Raw genomic sequence first — 14,486 nt, 5'->3', positions numbered from 1 at the left:
ATATGTCATATAGGAATCAATAGAAACCTGTTGGTTACTTTAACTGCCATTAACAATTTTTCCATATCGTCATATAAACAAGCAATAATGAAGCAAATATAAAAGGAAAGCCACAATGAGAATGAGATTAACTGTTTTCCATTATGTGTGCGATTATAATTAAGAAGTTAGCCAGCTGCATTATTTCACTACAGCTGTTAATATCTGGGATCCACGGAGCATAGGAAGTGTCAGGTGTTGAAACAAAAAACAGAGTATGGGGAAATCTGTTGCTTTAGATTAGCTAACGCTCAGCACAGATGCTACCAGACTTTTGGAGTTTATTATAATGGCTTAGATTAGATTAGGAAAAGCCTGCAGGTAAATCTGGATCTCAAGTGAATGTTCTCAAATGCCACTTGTGCCATTTGAGAATCTCCACAAACACTCTCTCAAAAGTGCTTCCTCCTCTCAACAGGTGACAAAAAAAAAAAATGCAGAATGCCGCTCTGCAAGACTTTATTAACACAAACAAAGCCCCAATTCCCTCCTCAGAGGATGGAGAAAATATAAACATTCCAGGAGGGGGGAAAAAAAAAAATCTATCTGAAGTGTGTTTTTCCATCACAGCTTGAAGAATGCCAACAAAAAGCGGAGTGCGTTTTCTGTAATTGGATGTTTTGTTCTACGTCTCCCTCAGTGTGATTACACGTCGTCACTCACACACAAAGGTCTGCCTCACCTGGAGTATCTGACAGCGGTCCGAGGTGCAGTCGATGTTCTCGCAGGGCTGGTACATGCCAAGCGTCACGCAGTTGAGCAGGATCACCATGATGCTAATCCTCTCGAACCACGTGCTGACATAGCTGGAGTTAAGGAGCGTGGCAGGACAGGAAAACGTGCAACAAACATTTCAGTTCATCCTGGAGGGGTAAAACACGAGGTTGAGTTAGAGTCGGGCAATTAAATCTTAAAACCTCCCTCTAAAACTCCATAATTTAATATAATATAATATAACTTCCTTGTCACCTTCATTCATTTTTGTTCAATGAAGATTGTTAAAAATGAAAGAATGTGTATTCCTTTATCCTTAATGTATACAGTGCGCCATTTTGCTGAACATGATGTATAATTACCGGTCGCAGGTCAAACTGAGATTCTCGCTGCATGACAAACTTTAACCTTGACTAAACCACAACATACATGCCGACCAGGTGGAGCTTTATAACAGAGCTGCCTTATAGTTCAATTTGTTAATTTGATAAATTAGGGAAAAGTGTTTTGTAAAAGCCTTGTTTTATTCAGCTGACTGTCCGCATTAGGTAGGGGAGGGGCAGCATTGCATTACTCAATGTTTAACAGAGTCAAAAGCACCAGCCATTTTTATCACTTCCTCTCACTTCTGACGAAAAGTCTTTTTTAAATGTACATATTTTTAAAGTACTTGATAATGGTGAGCAGGACTTGCCTAACATTTCTGCACCATCGTATTTTCCTTAAAGTGAAACCTGTGAAAATGATTTGTATTCCTTATGACTTGTTTATGTGAATTTATTACAAAGTACATAGACATTTTAAGAACTATTAATGCATATTTGACTTTATATGTATTTCACAAGTCACACCAAATGATTTAAAACATATTTAAATACTTAAAAGTAGCAGTGTCATCCCTTATTGCTTGTCTTCTTCCTTTTCTTTTTCTGAGTAACTTTCTCAGCTACTTTAATTCTATTTTCATTTTTGTTTAAATGCATGCTTTATTCTATTTTATTTTATTTTATTCTGCTCTATTCTATTGACTGTCCTGCTTAAAAGTAACTACAGATGCATAAACTGCGAGTGCAGCAGACGATTTCTGGAAGCCTCATCACAAAATAACTTTGTTAAGTTAATGAAATGAAATGTCTCCACGTGATACATGCATTGATTATGCATACATAAGGAGAGACAGATGTGTGTGCATTATAATCACCAAAATCCACTTTAAAACTCTCCAAGGTTTCAGCTCTTTTAATTTTTAGCTTCCAACTGTTAGTTCTTTGCAGCATCACCAAAAATCTGCAACTTTGGTGACGCTCAGTGTCCATTAGACACTGAGGAGAGTTTTATTTATTTATTTTTTCCTTGCAATTTAGGTCGTTAGCACCACAGACACAAACACACGCATAGTGAAAACATTTTTACCCTTTATCCTTGCACTTTGTTGTTTAAAGAATGTTTATTTTTGAGGGGATTCTTTTCTGGTAATGTGTCTGGATCTTGCTCTCTCTATCCTTTCTCCTCTATCGTTTCAGTTTTATCTTTGCCACTTTCCTCTGGAGTAACAGAGAAATGAGAAACAAAAATATCTGGACAATATGTTTCATAAAATGTCTGTCTGCCTTCTTGTTCGTGTTTTCTTATCTAACAACCAATACCTTCCTTTTAAATAAGTGTCCTTAATTCCCTTTAGGTTAGTTTTTTTTTTTTCCTGTTCGTCTCTCGAAATGACTTTGATTTTCCTGGCTCACAGCATTTCACTCTTTTCCTTTTTCTACTTCCATTTTCTATTATTTCCAAGGAAATGATGGACAATTTTGCCCTCATGGCACAAAACAAAACTGTTCAGAATACATGATACTTCAACAGGCAATGCAAAATCAGTCACCGAAAATGTATGTGCATTTTTAAACAGATGTTTAGCACCAGTACACCGTTAGCCGAGGCCCTGCCCTGAGGTTTTATGTTTATAAATCCTCAACCATGAGCAAGCACAAAAAAACACCAGAGATATGTGATACCCGATGCCGTCAGAACAAGTACTCGTTCCTCTTAAGCTCCAAAATTTAACACTTACATACACAGTAGGTGAGTTAGACCCTGAACTGTCTCTGCAGTGGCTCTGAATATTTTGCAGCAAGGCCGGGTAAAACGCACATTCCTCCCCTCCTTTTTCTTACACCTTTCACACCTGAACGTGATCCCCACTTCCACCTTATTAAACCTTACGGTATCTGCTCTGACATGTGAAGTGACTCAGCACTGGTTTGAGTTCACTTTCTTTGTCATAATGACCCCGGACCTTTCCCTCCCCGGGGAGCGAGGCAGCAGGCGTCTGACTCACACCCAGATGATTCCACAGCGCTGCAGCCAATGTGCAGCCATGTTGTCCCCTCTCCCTCCCTCGTCGTGCCGGGGCCGGCGCTCGCCGACTTCGACGGCGGTGATTTGCAGAGAAATAAAGGAAGAAAGCGATGCCTTTGAGGTTCAGTTTTTAATTAGTGCGGTCTGTGTGAAGCTACCGAGTTCAAACTGTTTCCCACCCAGAAACTTATCCGTGCGAAACCGAAGATGTTTGTGTGTTTTTCTTTTTTTCTGTCATTAGCATGACATCTTTCCCCCCTCTCTCTCCATGCCATCTAATCTTCTTAGGACACAGACAGGGCCTCCTCTCTGTCTTCATTCACTTCTCATCTTTTCTCTTCTCTTCTTCTCCATGTCTCCACCTATTCCTACGCCTGTCTCTCTGCGTCAGTACACATTTTGTCAGACACTTGCCCTTCTCTTTAAACCTATTTTTTCTTTACGGAGCTTTCTGACCTTATCAAGCTCACCCTCTCGCTTTTTGACAAAACATTTCAAAATCCCGGCTTTCTGTCTCTGGTTCTTTCTGTTTACCTCTGTGATGAACTCCAGGGGATTCGTTTTCTTGCCTTAAGAATGCAGTGAAGGATTGTAGAGAAAAGTAATAATAATTTGAGTCAAAAACATTGAGCTTTGTGCACAGAACTAATTTATTACCTGAATGAATTTCTTCCTGAAATGTATTGTGTTTCTTACTGGATGTGGGGTGTTGTGATAGACTCAGGTCTGATCATCCAGAGACACACAAAGACGATAACAAAGCCGGCCTTCTATCGACTGCAGATCATTTCTAGCATCAAAGGTCTAAATGCCTCAACAGGACCCAAACATTAAATAAGCAGCATTTAGTTTCTCCAGTGAACTTAGCAAAGTTTCAGAGATCTACAGAAATGCTGAAACGCTGAGTTCCTTTTAAACCAAAGTTAAGATCCATTTGTTTCGAGGTGCATTCGATTAATTACTGGAACACTATAAACCGAAGTATGTTTTTCAACCTGTCATCATTTTCCTTTACTTTACAGTTGCAATGTCATGTTTTTGCTTGTTTGTTGTTTTATTTTTTCCTTTAATCATGTAAAACTCTTTGAATCGCCTTGTGCTGCACAAGTAAAATGCTTTGCCTCGCCCAACTCCAAGCATCAAAACGCTTCACCGGATTCAGAGCTAATAATTTAGATGATCTGTAAAATATTTCACCAGCTGAAATATTATGGCTTCTAAAAGTCTTTGGAAACCCAATTTATGGGTTTAAGACTTTTCTCTCAAATGTTTGATGCAAACAACTAGTTGTTAAACAGTGAATTAAAACAGCAAAGAAACAGTCTAACTAAAACCTTTCTCTTGTAAGTTTTTAATACTCAACACTAACATCTCTCAAAACTATTCTTAATAAAATTACAGCATATTCAGAAGCATTTTTTGGCAGTCCACGGTAATATCCCTTCCTAAGATGTTTATCGGACAATATACACTGTCAGATATCAACGTGAAGGGTTTTCACGATGGGAAAAGCTTGGTTAAAGTCATGCTTTTTAAATACATTTCAGTCAGACTTAAAAAAAAAAACCTCTTCATTTTTAATGCTAAATCCGAAAGGAATCAAATCCGTTTTTAAGAGCGTTGTACGTACACACAGCAACGAGGCAAAGATGTACATGAAGGAGAACGGAGTTTCCCATGCTTCAGACCTACCAGCGCTCATGATTCATACAATCTCACATTTGATGTGGGTGACTTAGATCAGCGTCACCAGTTCAGCATCTGACCGAGTATAAAATATGGTCACATTATCGCTCTCTGGTGTGATTCTGGAGAAAGCTTGTCTGCAGCTGAAGTCAGCAAACAGCTTGTATCATATGAGATTATTGTGAAAATATTTCTTGTAAAACGTTTAAGCGAGACATGAACGGAAAGTCTTTGGATCTGAATCATCAGGAACGATTTGAATTTCATGCTCTCACATCACTAACAGTGAAAAGGGTTGTTCTGAGAAAAAAAAAAAAAAAAAGCTCATCCTGCAACACAACGGTTTCTGTTTCAGTGAAATTAAATTATTATTATTATTTTTTTATATAGCAATACAGTTTATTTACAAACCCTATTCATGATACAAAATGTCGCTTTACAAATGAAAGTTAAAACAACAATCAGAAGGAGAAAGCAGCCTAACAGGTGGGTTGTAATCTGGATTTAAACAGGGAAGAACATCAACGCTCCAGATGTCTGGTGGGAGGAAGTTCCAAAGTTTGGGAGCAGAGCAGCAGAAAGCTCTGCTCCTCATGGTGCTGAGGCAAGCAGAGGGAACAGCAAGGTGGATACATGTGTTGGGTTGATAAAAATTTGCACACTGAGTCGTATTATTAACGTGAGACATAGAAGATTGGGATTTAACAGGAAGAACACCCTGACTCTTAACTTGGGGTGAGGGAAAGACTTTGGAGCCGTCAATGGAAAGAGGAAAAACTATGGGAAATGGACTGTAATTGTTGGTAGAGGTTATTTTTGAATTAAATAGGAGTGCATTTTTAATAGCAACTGTTCCTTAAAAGTATTGCAAATGAAAGACAAACTGGAAATGCAGCAGTAGTTACTGTAGACATCCAGTCTTTTCAGGATATGAGGGATAACGTCGGTCTTATTCTGGTAAAAGGGGTTAAGTGGATTTACTATGGTCTCATTTTATCTAACAGAGCAGGATATACTTCTGAAAGCCACATTCTTTTTATGCTGAAAGCATTACCAGTATTCAACACAAGCCAGTTTGAAATCCTGGCACATTTGAGAAACATTCTCATTGAAAACATAAAAATGTTTGCACACTATGTGCTGTAATTTCAGTGAGGTTTACTAAATAAGGCACATGAGCCTGAGACAACCAGGCCTAATCTAACCTGCTGAAGTGCAAAAAAATGATTTGCAGTTTAGCAAAAATAAAAACAGACGAGCACTAAAAGCATTTTGTCTGCAGTCCTACTACTGCAGGAGTGGCGGACGAAAAAGTAGTTTACATAAATGTTAAAATACGAAGTAAAATTGTAATACATTTTTAAAACATATAGTCTGCATCTGCTCCTGCGGGGCTTCACCCAGGGCATCCTAATGAGAGCATTTGGATGCATTAAACATAAACGAGAACGCTTTTGCTTAATGCCACGTCGGCACGACTCAAAGTTAGGCCTTTCAGACGGCGTTCTGCGCCTCTCCGCAGCCGTGTACAGTATCCGAGTCCATGCACTTGTACATGCGTTCCTGTGAATCCCCTCGGGATCAGTCCCATTGAAACTGAATTAAAATGACATCTAGCTTCTCACTGTGGCGCTGAAGCCTGTCCCTGCCTCTTCTCCTAATGAGAACTCAGCATGATGGGTCACACGCTGTTACACATAGTCACACATGCTCGCATGTCGTCCCAGCACACACCAGGACTTGTGGCTGTCTCTTGCTTAAAAAAAAAAACAAAAAAAAAAACACTAAAGAAAAGCATTGAAAACACCCGACAACAGACAGGCGGTCATACATGAACTCATCCACCGACATTTTTCAAGGATGGCTGCGGTTCCATCAAACGGGTACATTTCTTCAAATATTTATTTATTTATTTTTTTGTCACCTTATAAAGAGCTACAGTGGCAACGTGGACGACAACTTCAGCAAAATGCGCAAAAGGCTCGTTGAAGAGAGTCCCAGCTGCTGGAGGAAGGAGCCGTCGCTGCAGTTTGGCGTCGTCTCTGCTGACCGACGTTCAGGCTGATGCAGACGGTAGCTGGCCCTCTGTTGACATCAAACACTTCATAATACTGTGTTTTGCCCTTGCCTCTCTCCTTGTCACTCTCTTATCTGCATTCCCCCTAAGTAATGCGCGAGTAAGGCGAGTTGCCAAGGAGCTCCCCACCTGCCTAACTCAGCTCACGTCGCTCGTTTTATCCCCCTTAATTTTCTAGTGTCTTGTTGGAAAGTTGATCAGCGCGTCTTCCTGTGTGGCAGAGCAGCTGCTTTCCTGGATCTTGGCTTGGTGCTGATGTTGCTCTGTCCGTCCTTCTTTAGAGCTTGCCAGCTTTTTTTTTTTTTTTTTAATCTCTTCAGTTCTATGTTAAGTCCTCGCTCTTCTTCTTCTTCTTCTTCTCTGTTTGTGTCACGATTTAACCTTTCCATCAACTGCAATCCCTCATATACTAATAACAAGAAAGTTGCAAACCAAAAGAAAATTGCATGTTCAGTGTTACTGTATCTGTGCATCCAGCTGTGCAAGTGCTTACAGTTAACCTTTAATAATGACAGGAGGCTATGCTCACACTGTTCACAACAAAGCCCTTCCCTCTGCATTACAGTGGGGTAAAAGCTCCCCTGCTAAACTAGCTCCATCCTAAAAGCTTGAAGCAAAGGTCCTGTAAGTGCTGCTATGCTTGTCTCAGCAAATACAATGTTCACATTTCCATTCGTTTTTCGAAAAGTTTCCCTCGGAGGACAGACCCACATTACCCCGCTTGCTATCAAAACACCATTAGACATTCGATGGGTTCAATTTTTGCATACTTACACAAACACTAAAATGTATCTTTACTTAGTAACACATTGGCAGTCTGTAGGAACAGACCTTATTTAAGCTAAAAGTGCTGCAGTAAACACATTTGATTCCAAATCGCCCTTATTTCTTGCAGCAAAAAAACATATATTTCGTTAACAGCTCAGTCGGGATTTGGGGCTGGCTACAACAGATGAGGTTAATGTTATTCAAAACAAAATGTTATCCAGGTCCGAGGATCTACATTAAAAACAAAAAGGTAAAGACAGAATGAGTTTTACTGAACAATATGTATTTAAAAAAAAAAAAAAGTTTGCTGAAAGTCAGAAAAAGGAACTTTAGAACAAGCTGCCCTACCTAAAATGTTTTTGTCCAAAAATAATTTGTCCAACACTTTTTAAAATTGCTTTCTAAATGTTGACTGAAAGTTTGGAACTTTAAATATTTTCAAAAGTCGCAACCCTGCAGTTTTTACCCAACGAGGCGTCCTCAACACCGACTTCCACCAAACTATTCATGAAATGCTTCAAAAACACAAACTAACATCACAGTAATGTTCTTATTATTATAGTAAAATCACAAGGGTTCAAATTTAAATCAAAAACCTTTACGCAGAACATTAAGCCACACGTACGCTCCCTTTGTTTTCTTAGTTATCAGTCTGGAATTTAACAAAAACCCATTAAATCATAATTGTAACTGGGAGAGTCTGGTCTTACACAGCGGCCTCAGATTTTTATTTTTATTTTTATCTAATACGGCTATGCACATAGGGAAGGTGGTGAAAGTTGCAGGTATAAAATATTTGCTAGCACTTCTGCTGATCTGAAGCTTGTTAGGCCAGTGGCACATATGGTGATGTGAAATATTCATTTGTGAACAAGTTCTATTGGTGTTTGTAGTTAGCAAAAAATTGAAAAAAAAGGGGCAAATTCCACTGTTTTCTGACTTGCAACTATTGCTTGATTGACTGCATGAAGTAATTAATATGAACAAATATTAAAATCTTTAAAAAAACAACAACAAAAAAAACGAAATAAACCTTTTACTCTCACTTCGTACAAGGTGCAGAGATGTTTAACAATAACGCTCTAGATGAAAACATAGTTTGGAAGACAGCGCCTGGGTTCTGTTTTGGCAAGGGCAAATGTAATTCAAAAGGAAAGGAAAACACTCAGGAGAGAGGCCTCGTTACAGAAAACAAGAAAGAGTAATTTAATAATTAACCCTGTGATCTGTTTAGTGCCTGCAAAACTGCAACAAAAGCACAGCATGAAGTGCTAATGCCCAAACTACTGAGGCAAATGACACGCTAGCGTGTGAAAACGAGGACAGACTCAAACTCCCAGACTAACCTTGCACTTTTTAGTATTTTCACCACATCTCAAAACAAGCCTTTAACCAAAGCCCCGGGAGCAGACATGTTTTATGAATTACAGGGTCATAAAACATTGGAAAAGGTTACCTGCTCTAAAAAGTTCTGATAGCAAAGACACACACTCCACTGAATGTATAGTAGTAATTCATGCCTTTTGTTAAACACCATTAAACATTTAGAGCATCGGAAGAAAACTGATTCACTGTGAACAGGACTACAGGAAAACCTATAGGCAGATAGAGACTGTTTAAGATCGGGGTTTGATGCATTTTGTGTTTTTTCTTTATATATACAAGATTCAATTCAACCGTATCGGTGTGTAAACAATTCTCTCTAAGTCATTCGGTCATTTTTAAGAACTCTGGCCTGCTTTGCTTTTTTTTTTTTTCCAAACTGCTTTAATGAATCTTTCATGCCTTCAGCTGTTTGCACTGTGGTTGTTCTTCTACCTCTGTGAGGATTCAATATTTAGCCTCTTCCTTCAAGGAAGACTGGGCGCAATAATAAGCAGCTTTAATCTGCAAACAGATTGTGAACTTACAAAAAGTAATTTGGTGTAAAATACTCATACTTCTTGAAGATCTACAATTTATCATGTTAGAATCGTTAAAAAAAATATATATTCTTTTTGCACACTGTTTTGGAATACACCACACAAAAAGACTATTTTCCTGTTACCTTTTTATTTCACCTTGATGCTTTTGCTTTAGAAGCTGCAGATATTTCTTTTCAATTCAAAGTGAATTACATTTAAAACATTTTTAAACATGTTATACTGTAGACAAAGTTATTACAATGCAAAAACTTTTTGTGCTTTTCATATTTTAAACACGAAAATGTTTAAAATCGGTATAAAACCTCATAAATATGGCGTGCATTTCTATTTTGATACCTATAAATATATCAATTACCTAATTAGTTAATAGAGCCTATTCTTAAGTATTGACTTGGACTGTAGGGGTTGTAGCACATTTTAAAATCACTGTATCCTAACACTTCACAATTATGTGCTACTTGGTGTTGCTCTTTTACGTAAAACTCCAATGACACTCCCTAAACTTTGTGGTTGAAGATGTATGAATACTTTCACAAGGAACTGCATAAAATATAAACCTCAAAGATTATTATTGTATAATTGTTCTAAATCTTCAACGTTGTATCGCTGTTCAAGTTCCACACTAGCAACTTTTGCTGGGTGGCGTCGCCATATTAAAATACGATATTTCATGTTATGATGACAATAGGAAAGCTTAGTTTCCCTGGAATAATAATAATAATAATTAAAAAAAATCTAATATTATGATAGTTTGAAAATGAAATGATGCCATTTCTAAAGGGATTAGCTCCTTTTCCATGCTGCTGGTAATTGTGTTTAAATTTCTAGTTTTGTTGCGCATGTGCATTTACAGACATACGAGGATTACATTTTCCATCCGGTTTATGAAAGCTCGTGGGCTCTGCGCGGCTGTTTGCGCGCGCGCGTGTGTTATCTCTCCCCTCATATCAGCTGTGCACAGCAGGTGCCGTGCTCCAGTACATTGCTGCTCCTAGTGAGGCAGAATGTATTGCAGATACCATGGGAAATATAAGCTGATGCATTCTGTGCCCGTCTGCCCTGCGTGCGCGAGTGAGGAAGAGGAAGCCAGATAGAGGAAGAACATGACTCAGGAAGATAGAGCGAAAGACAGACAGAGGGATACCAACGTAAACCCAGCGAGGGAACAATGCGATTGTGGTAGAAATGAGCTCAGAATTTTGAAAGAGGCAGAGAGACGATAAAGACTGAAGCATTTCCAGGGTGTGGTAAACCAGACAGCGTCGCTTGCAGCGTGCGCACGGCTCGATTCGAATTCGATACTGGGTGAGACAGCTGGAAACATAAGGAAAGGAGAGCGAGGGGATGATAAAGAAATGTGATGACAGGACTGTGCTGCCAACATCTCCAGGGACCTCTCAGACTGTGATCTGACAAGCGACCATCCTCAGCAACCCTCAGCTTCCCTCCTGCCACCTGTCCTTCTGTCTGTTAGTCATTCTCAAGAAAAACAAAAAAACAAAAAAAAAAACATAAATATACATGTCCTTGTGAGAAAGTTATGTTGTGAATAATAAGTTACGGGTTTTGAAGATATGCTTGTGACAATCCTGCGGCTTGGGCCTCAAAGCTCAAGAGCATTTTGAACCTCTTTAGTTTTTCATAACAACTCGACTGATCTCGTGCGGTGGTGCCATCTGCTCTGTGATCTCTCCACCACTTCCCCACCTCCTTACAGCTGCTGTGACATGAAGTGAATGTCAGAGGAGCAGCTCTGGACATTGTCCGCTTGTGCTGTGAAACATGACTGAGAGACGCGAGGACTCAGAAGGAAAAACAAAAAACCAGCAGCAGAGCTCTTGGCATTGATGGAACTAATGTCATGAAAACCTTGCAGATATCTCTGATAATTGGATCTGATAATCTGATAATGTCCCCTTGAACAACCTTCTTTTCTTATTTCCTCTTTATCATCTGACTCATTTATCCTCTACCTCTGGAAGAACAACAACAAAAAAAAAGTTCTTAGCGAAGCATATAAAAGGATGTTTGAGTCACAAAGTGTGCTTAAAGCCTACTTTTTATGTGCGTTCCTTTAAGCTACGACTGGCACATCATGTCAGAGATGTGCAGATCAACTTTCTCTTTCTGAGCTGCCAATTCCAATTTGGTCTGATTACAATTTTTTTTTTTTTTTCTAAAAGGACGAGAGTACATAAAAGAGAAAAATAATTATTATTTTGACCTCTTTTAATCCAACAGAAAATTAATACATTTTAAGACTATGTTAATTTTTGCGTCAGAGTCCCTGAACTTTATCTGATTTTAAGAATTGTAAAAAAAAAAGAAGTGACTTAAAAGATGAAGCTGGTTGAATCATTTATGAACCAAAACTAGAGTTCTTACTTTTGATGCATTTATTGCATAGAGGAAAAATTCATCTGAATTTCAGTCGGTACTTGGTCTGTTAATCACAAATTACTTGCAGATCAAATCGCTAGTCAACTGACTGATGTCAACTGAGATGTTTCACATAATTACTCCAACTGTTCTTATTATGAACTGTATATAGTCCACACCAATATCTTAGCAATTTGCAGGTGAATTGCTAAAATACACCAATTCCAGAGGTTTGCGTATTTTAGCTGGGATCTATAACTGCTATACTGATCCTCTCCAGAAAAGCTTAGAACTGCCAATGTCAATAATTTTCAGCTTCCCAATGCCACATTGTCATTCTACTATTTTAGATATGCCTCACGACAGCGTCCCCCAAAACGCGAATTTTCAGTGAATAATTCTGATTCACGTTCCACAGAAACATCTGTGACAACATTGATAATCAAATACTGAACTGCAATCAGATGGGAGGCAAATGTTGAGTAAATAAAAAAAAAAAAAACATAAATAGGCTGAAAAGTTAATGTACAGAATATGTTTCATATCACACTAAAATAGAAATCTTAAAAAAAAAAAGGCCAGTAGTAGCATTTTCTTTTGCAGAATAGGGCACTAGAAGCTCAAGAGCCTTTAACCTCTTTTCCTATTGATCTGGAGGAAGGGGTCCTTTGACATTGCTTTTCCAAAGAACCAGACTCTGTGATATTAGAAGAAGTCAGCACTGTTTTCTCATGAACAAAGGGAATATTCTGGATAGTTATACGACTTAGGCTGAATCCCATTTCACCTCATGCAACCTCAATCTTATCCCTAATCTGTGGAAATCCTATGAGTTACGGAAGACTGGAGGCAGTAAAACGGGATCGGCTTTCCAGACTTTAAAATCTGAGATTTTTTTCAGAAACGTATTTAAGTAATTTGCAAGGCACACTTGCAAAACATCTTCTTGCATTGAACCAGACTTGTGGAGCTCCACAGTTCTCTTCCTATTTTAGGTTATTTCATTATATTTTTCAAGGAAATGCGTATACAGTCTGTCTGCTGAAATTATCTTTAGAATACTGCAGTTAAAATTAACTTTTTTAATGTTTAGAAAACAAAGACAACCAGTGATGAAAAAGGTGATCATCGACTGCAACACTTTGCTCACAAATAATGTGAAATGTAATGGCATTTTTGATGAAAGGCGTTTTGCATCTTTTCAAATACCAATTCAAAAAGAAATTAACAATGCTAGAGTTAAGCAGATGGTGCAACGTGAAATAACTGGAAGCCGCGTGTTTGCGACGAGTGCCGGTTGGTTTGTGTCAGTCTTTCAGAGTACGATCGATTCCACGATACCATCCACCGCCTCAGTAAGTGTTTGTAACAGTGTGGCTGATCCGTGCAAAGAACACAGTCCTGACTCTGAGCAGACAGAGGACTGACAGAGATCAGAGAGAGGAGATGGGGATGAAGTGGATCAAGTTGAGAGGAGAGCTGTAAGCCTTAGTCTCTCTCATCTCTTCATCCATATTTCAACATGGGTCTAATGGGCTGACATGATCTTTGTTACAAACACAGAGGGGGGGGGGAAAGGGATCGAGGGCTCAAAGAAAGGAAACGAGACCAGATGGGCTCTAGCTGGAATTAAAGAGGTTGAGTTTTTACAGTTTTCTTAAGGTTTTATACGTTAAGAATGAAAACTCCAACAGCTTTATGGTTTGGAGTTGGGATGCCGTGAACTACAATGTGGACCGTCCTATTTGTTTTAGCTACACCGGCTAAATTTGCCTGCTCTTTAAACCTCACAGACTTGAAGCGTCAGGTTTTCCTCTCCTCTTTCCGTCCTTCTCCTTCTGGCAATCGATTTCTCCGTGATTTGGTGTGGCTCCCTGAGCACGTGGCTCTAATTGTGACTGTATCCCTGAGCTTCACAGGTGTTTCATGAAACCAGAGCAAACAAGCTGAGAGAGGCGCAGCTGACGAACGAGGTGACGCGGAGCAGAGGAGAGATCGAGCAGGAGAAACACTAAAAACCAAAAGGGTTATTAAGTCAGTGATCCACTTTTTTTTCCGAGGCTCATCGTACAGCAAAGAGGTGAAGGGGTGTGACCTGCTGTTATGCTCCTCCGGTAATTTCACTATTTGTCAGCAGAGCTGTCTCCTCAAACAAACTTGAATTTCACTTGTCATGCATAATCCATAAATATAAATTAACTGCAACTCAGCTATTGCTTAAGTTTGCAGACGCTACTGATGGGGACAGATGTTATGCTAGTTTGAGGCTTTCAGCCATTTTTGCACTGTTTTATCAGAGTGGATTGCTAATGCATCAGACCAATGCAAGTGCACATAATTTACAACAAACTATTAAGACAAACCCATTAATATTTGGATAATTGTATCTTAGCGAATTGCAGAGAAACCAGCAGCTCTATGCAACAATGAGAAACGTCCTCCATGGACAGAATTAAGGGTCCAAAATGTAATTATGTCTATGTTACGTACATGAATGGTAAATCTATGTAGTGAAAAGCAGACAAATTGTAGATTTGTAGTCACAT

At 38.9% G+C, this 14,486-nt stretch overlaps 1 protein-coding gene across 6 annotated transcripts in view; it reads right to left on the bottom strand.

Annotated features, from left to right (window-relative positions):
- Positions 1-14,486, bottom strand: part of LOC103145453 (voltage-dependent T-type calcium channel subunit alpha-1I) — a 164,058-nt gene that overhangs the window by 82,175 nt on the left and 67,397 nt on the right. For all 6 annotated transcript variants that reach the window (XM_016676850.1, XM_016676848.1, XM_007562899.2 and 3 more), the window contains one exon: positions 722-833. In XM_016676850.1, coding sequence (XP_016532336.1) covers positions 722-833 — 112 coding nt within the window. The remainder of the gene's footprint in view (positions 1-721; positions 834-14,486) is intronic.

The sequence above is a fragment of the Poecilia formosa genome, unplaced genomic scaffold (assembly GCF_000485575.1).
Source record: "Poecilia formosa unplaced genomic scaffold, Poecilia_formosa-5.1.2 Scaffold142, whole genome shotgun sequence".
NCBI classification, from domain to species: Eukaryota; Metazoa; Chordata; class Actinopteri; order Cyprinodontiformes; family Poeciliidae; genus Poecilia; species Poecilia formosa.
The sequence above is the reverse complement of the archived record's forward strand: the minus strand, read 5'-3'. Positions and strand labels throughout refer to the sequence as shown.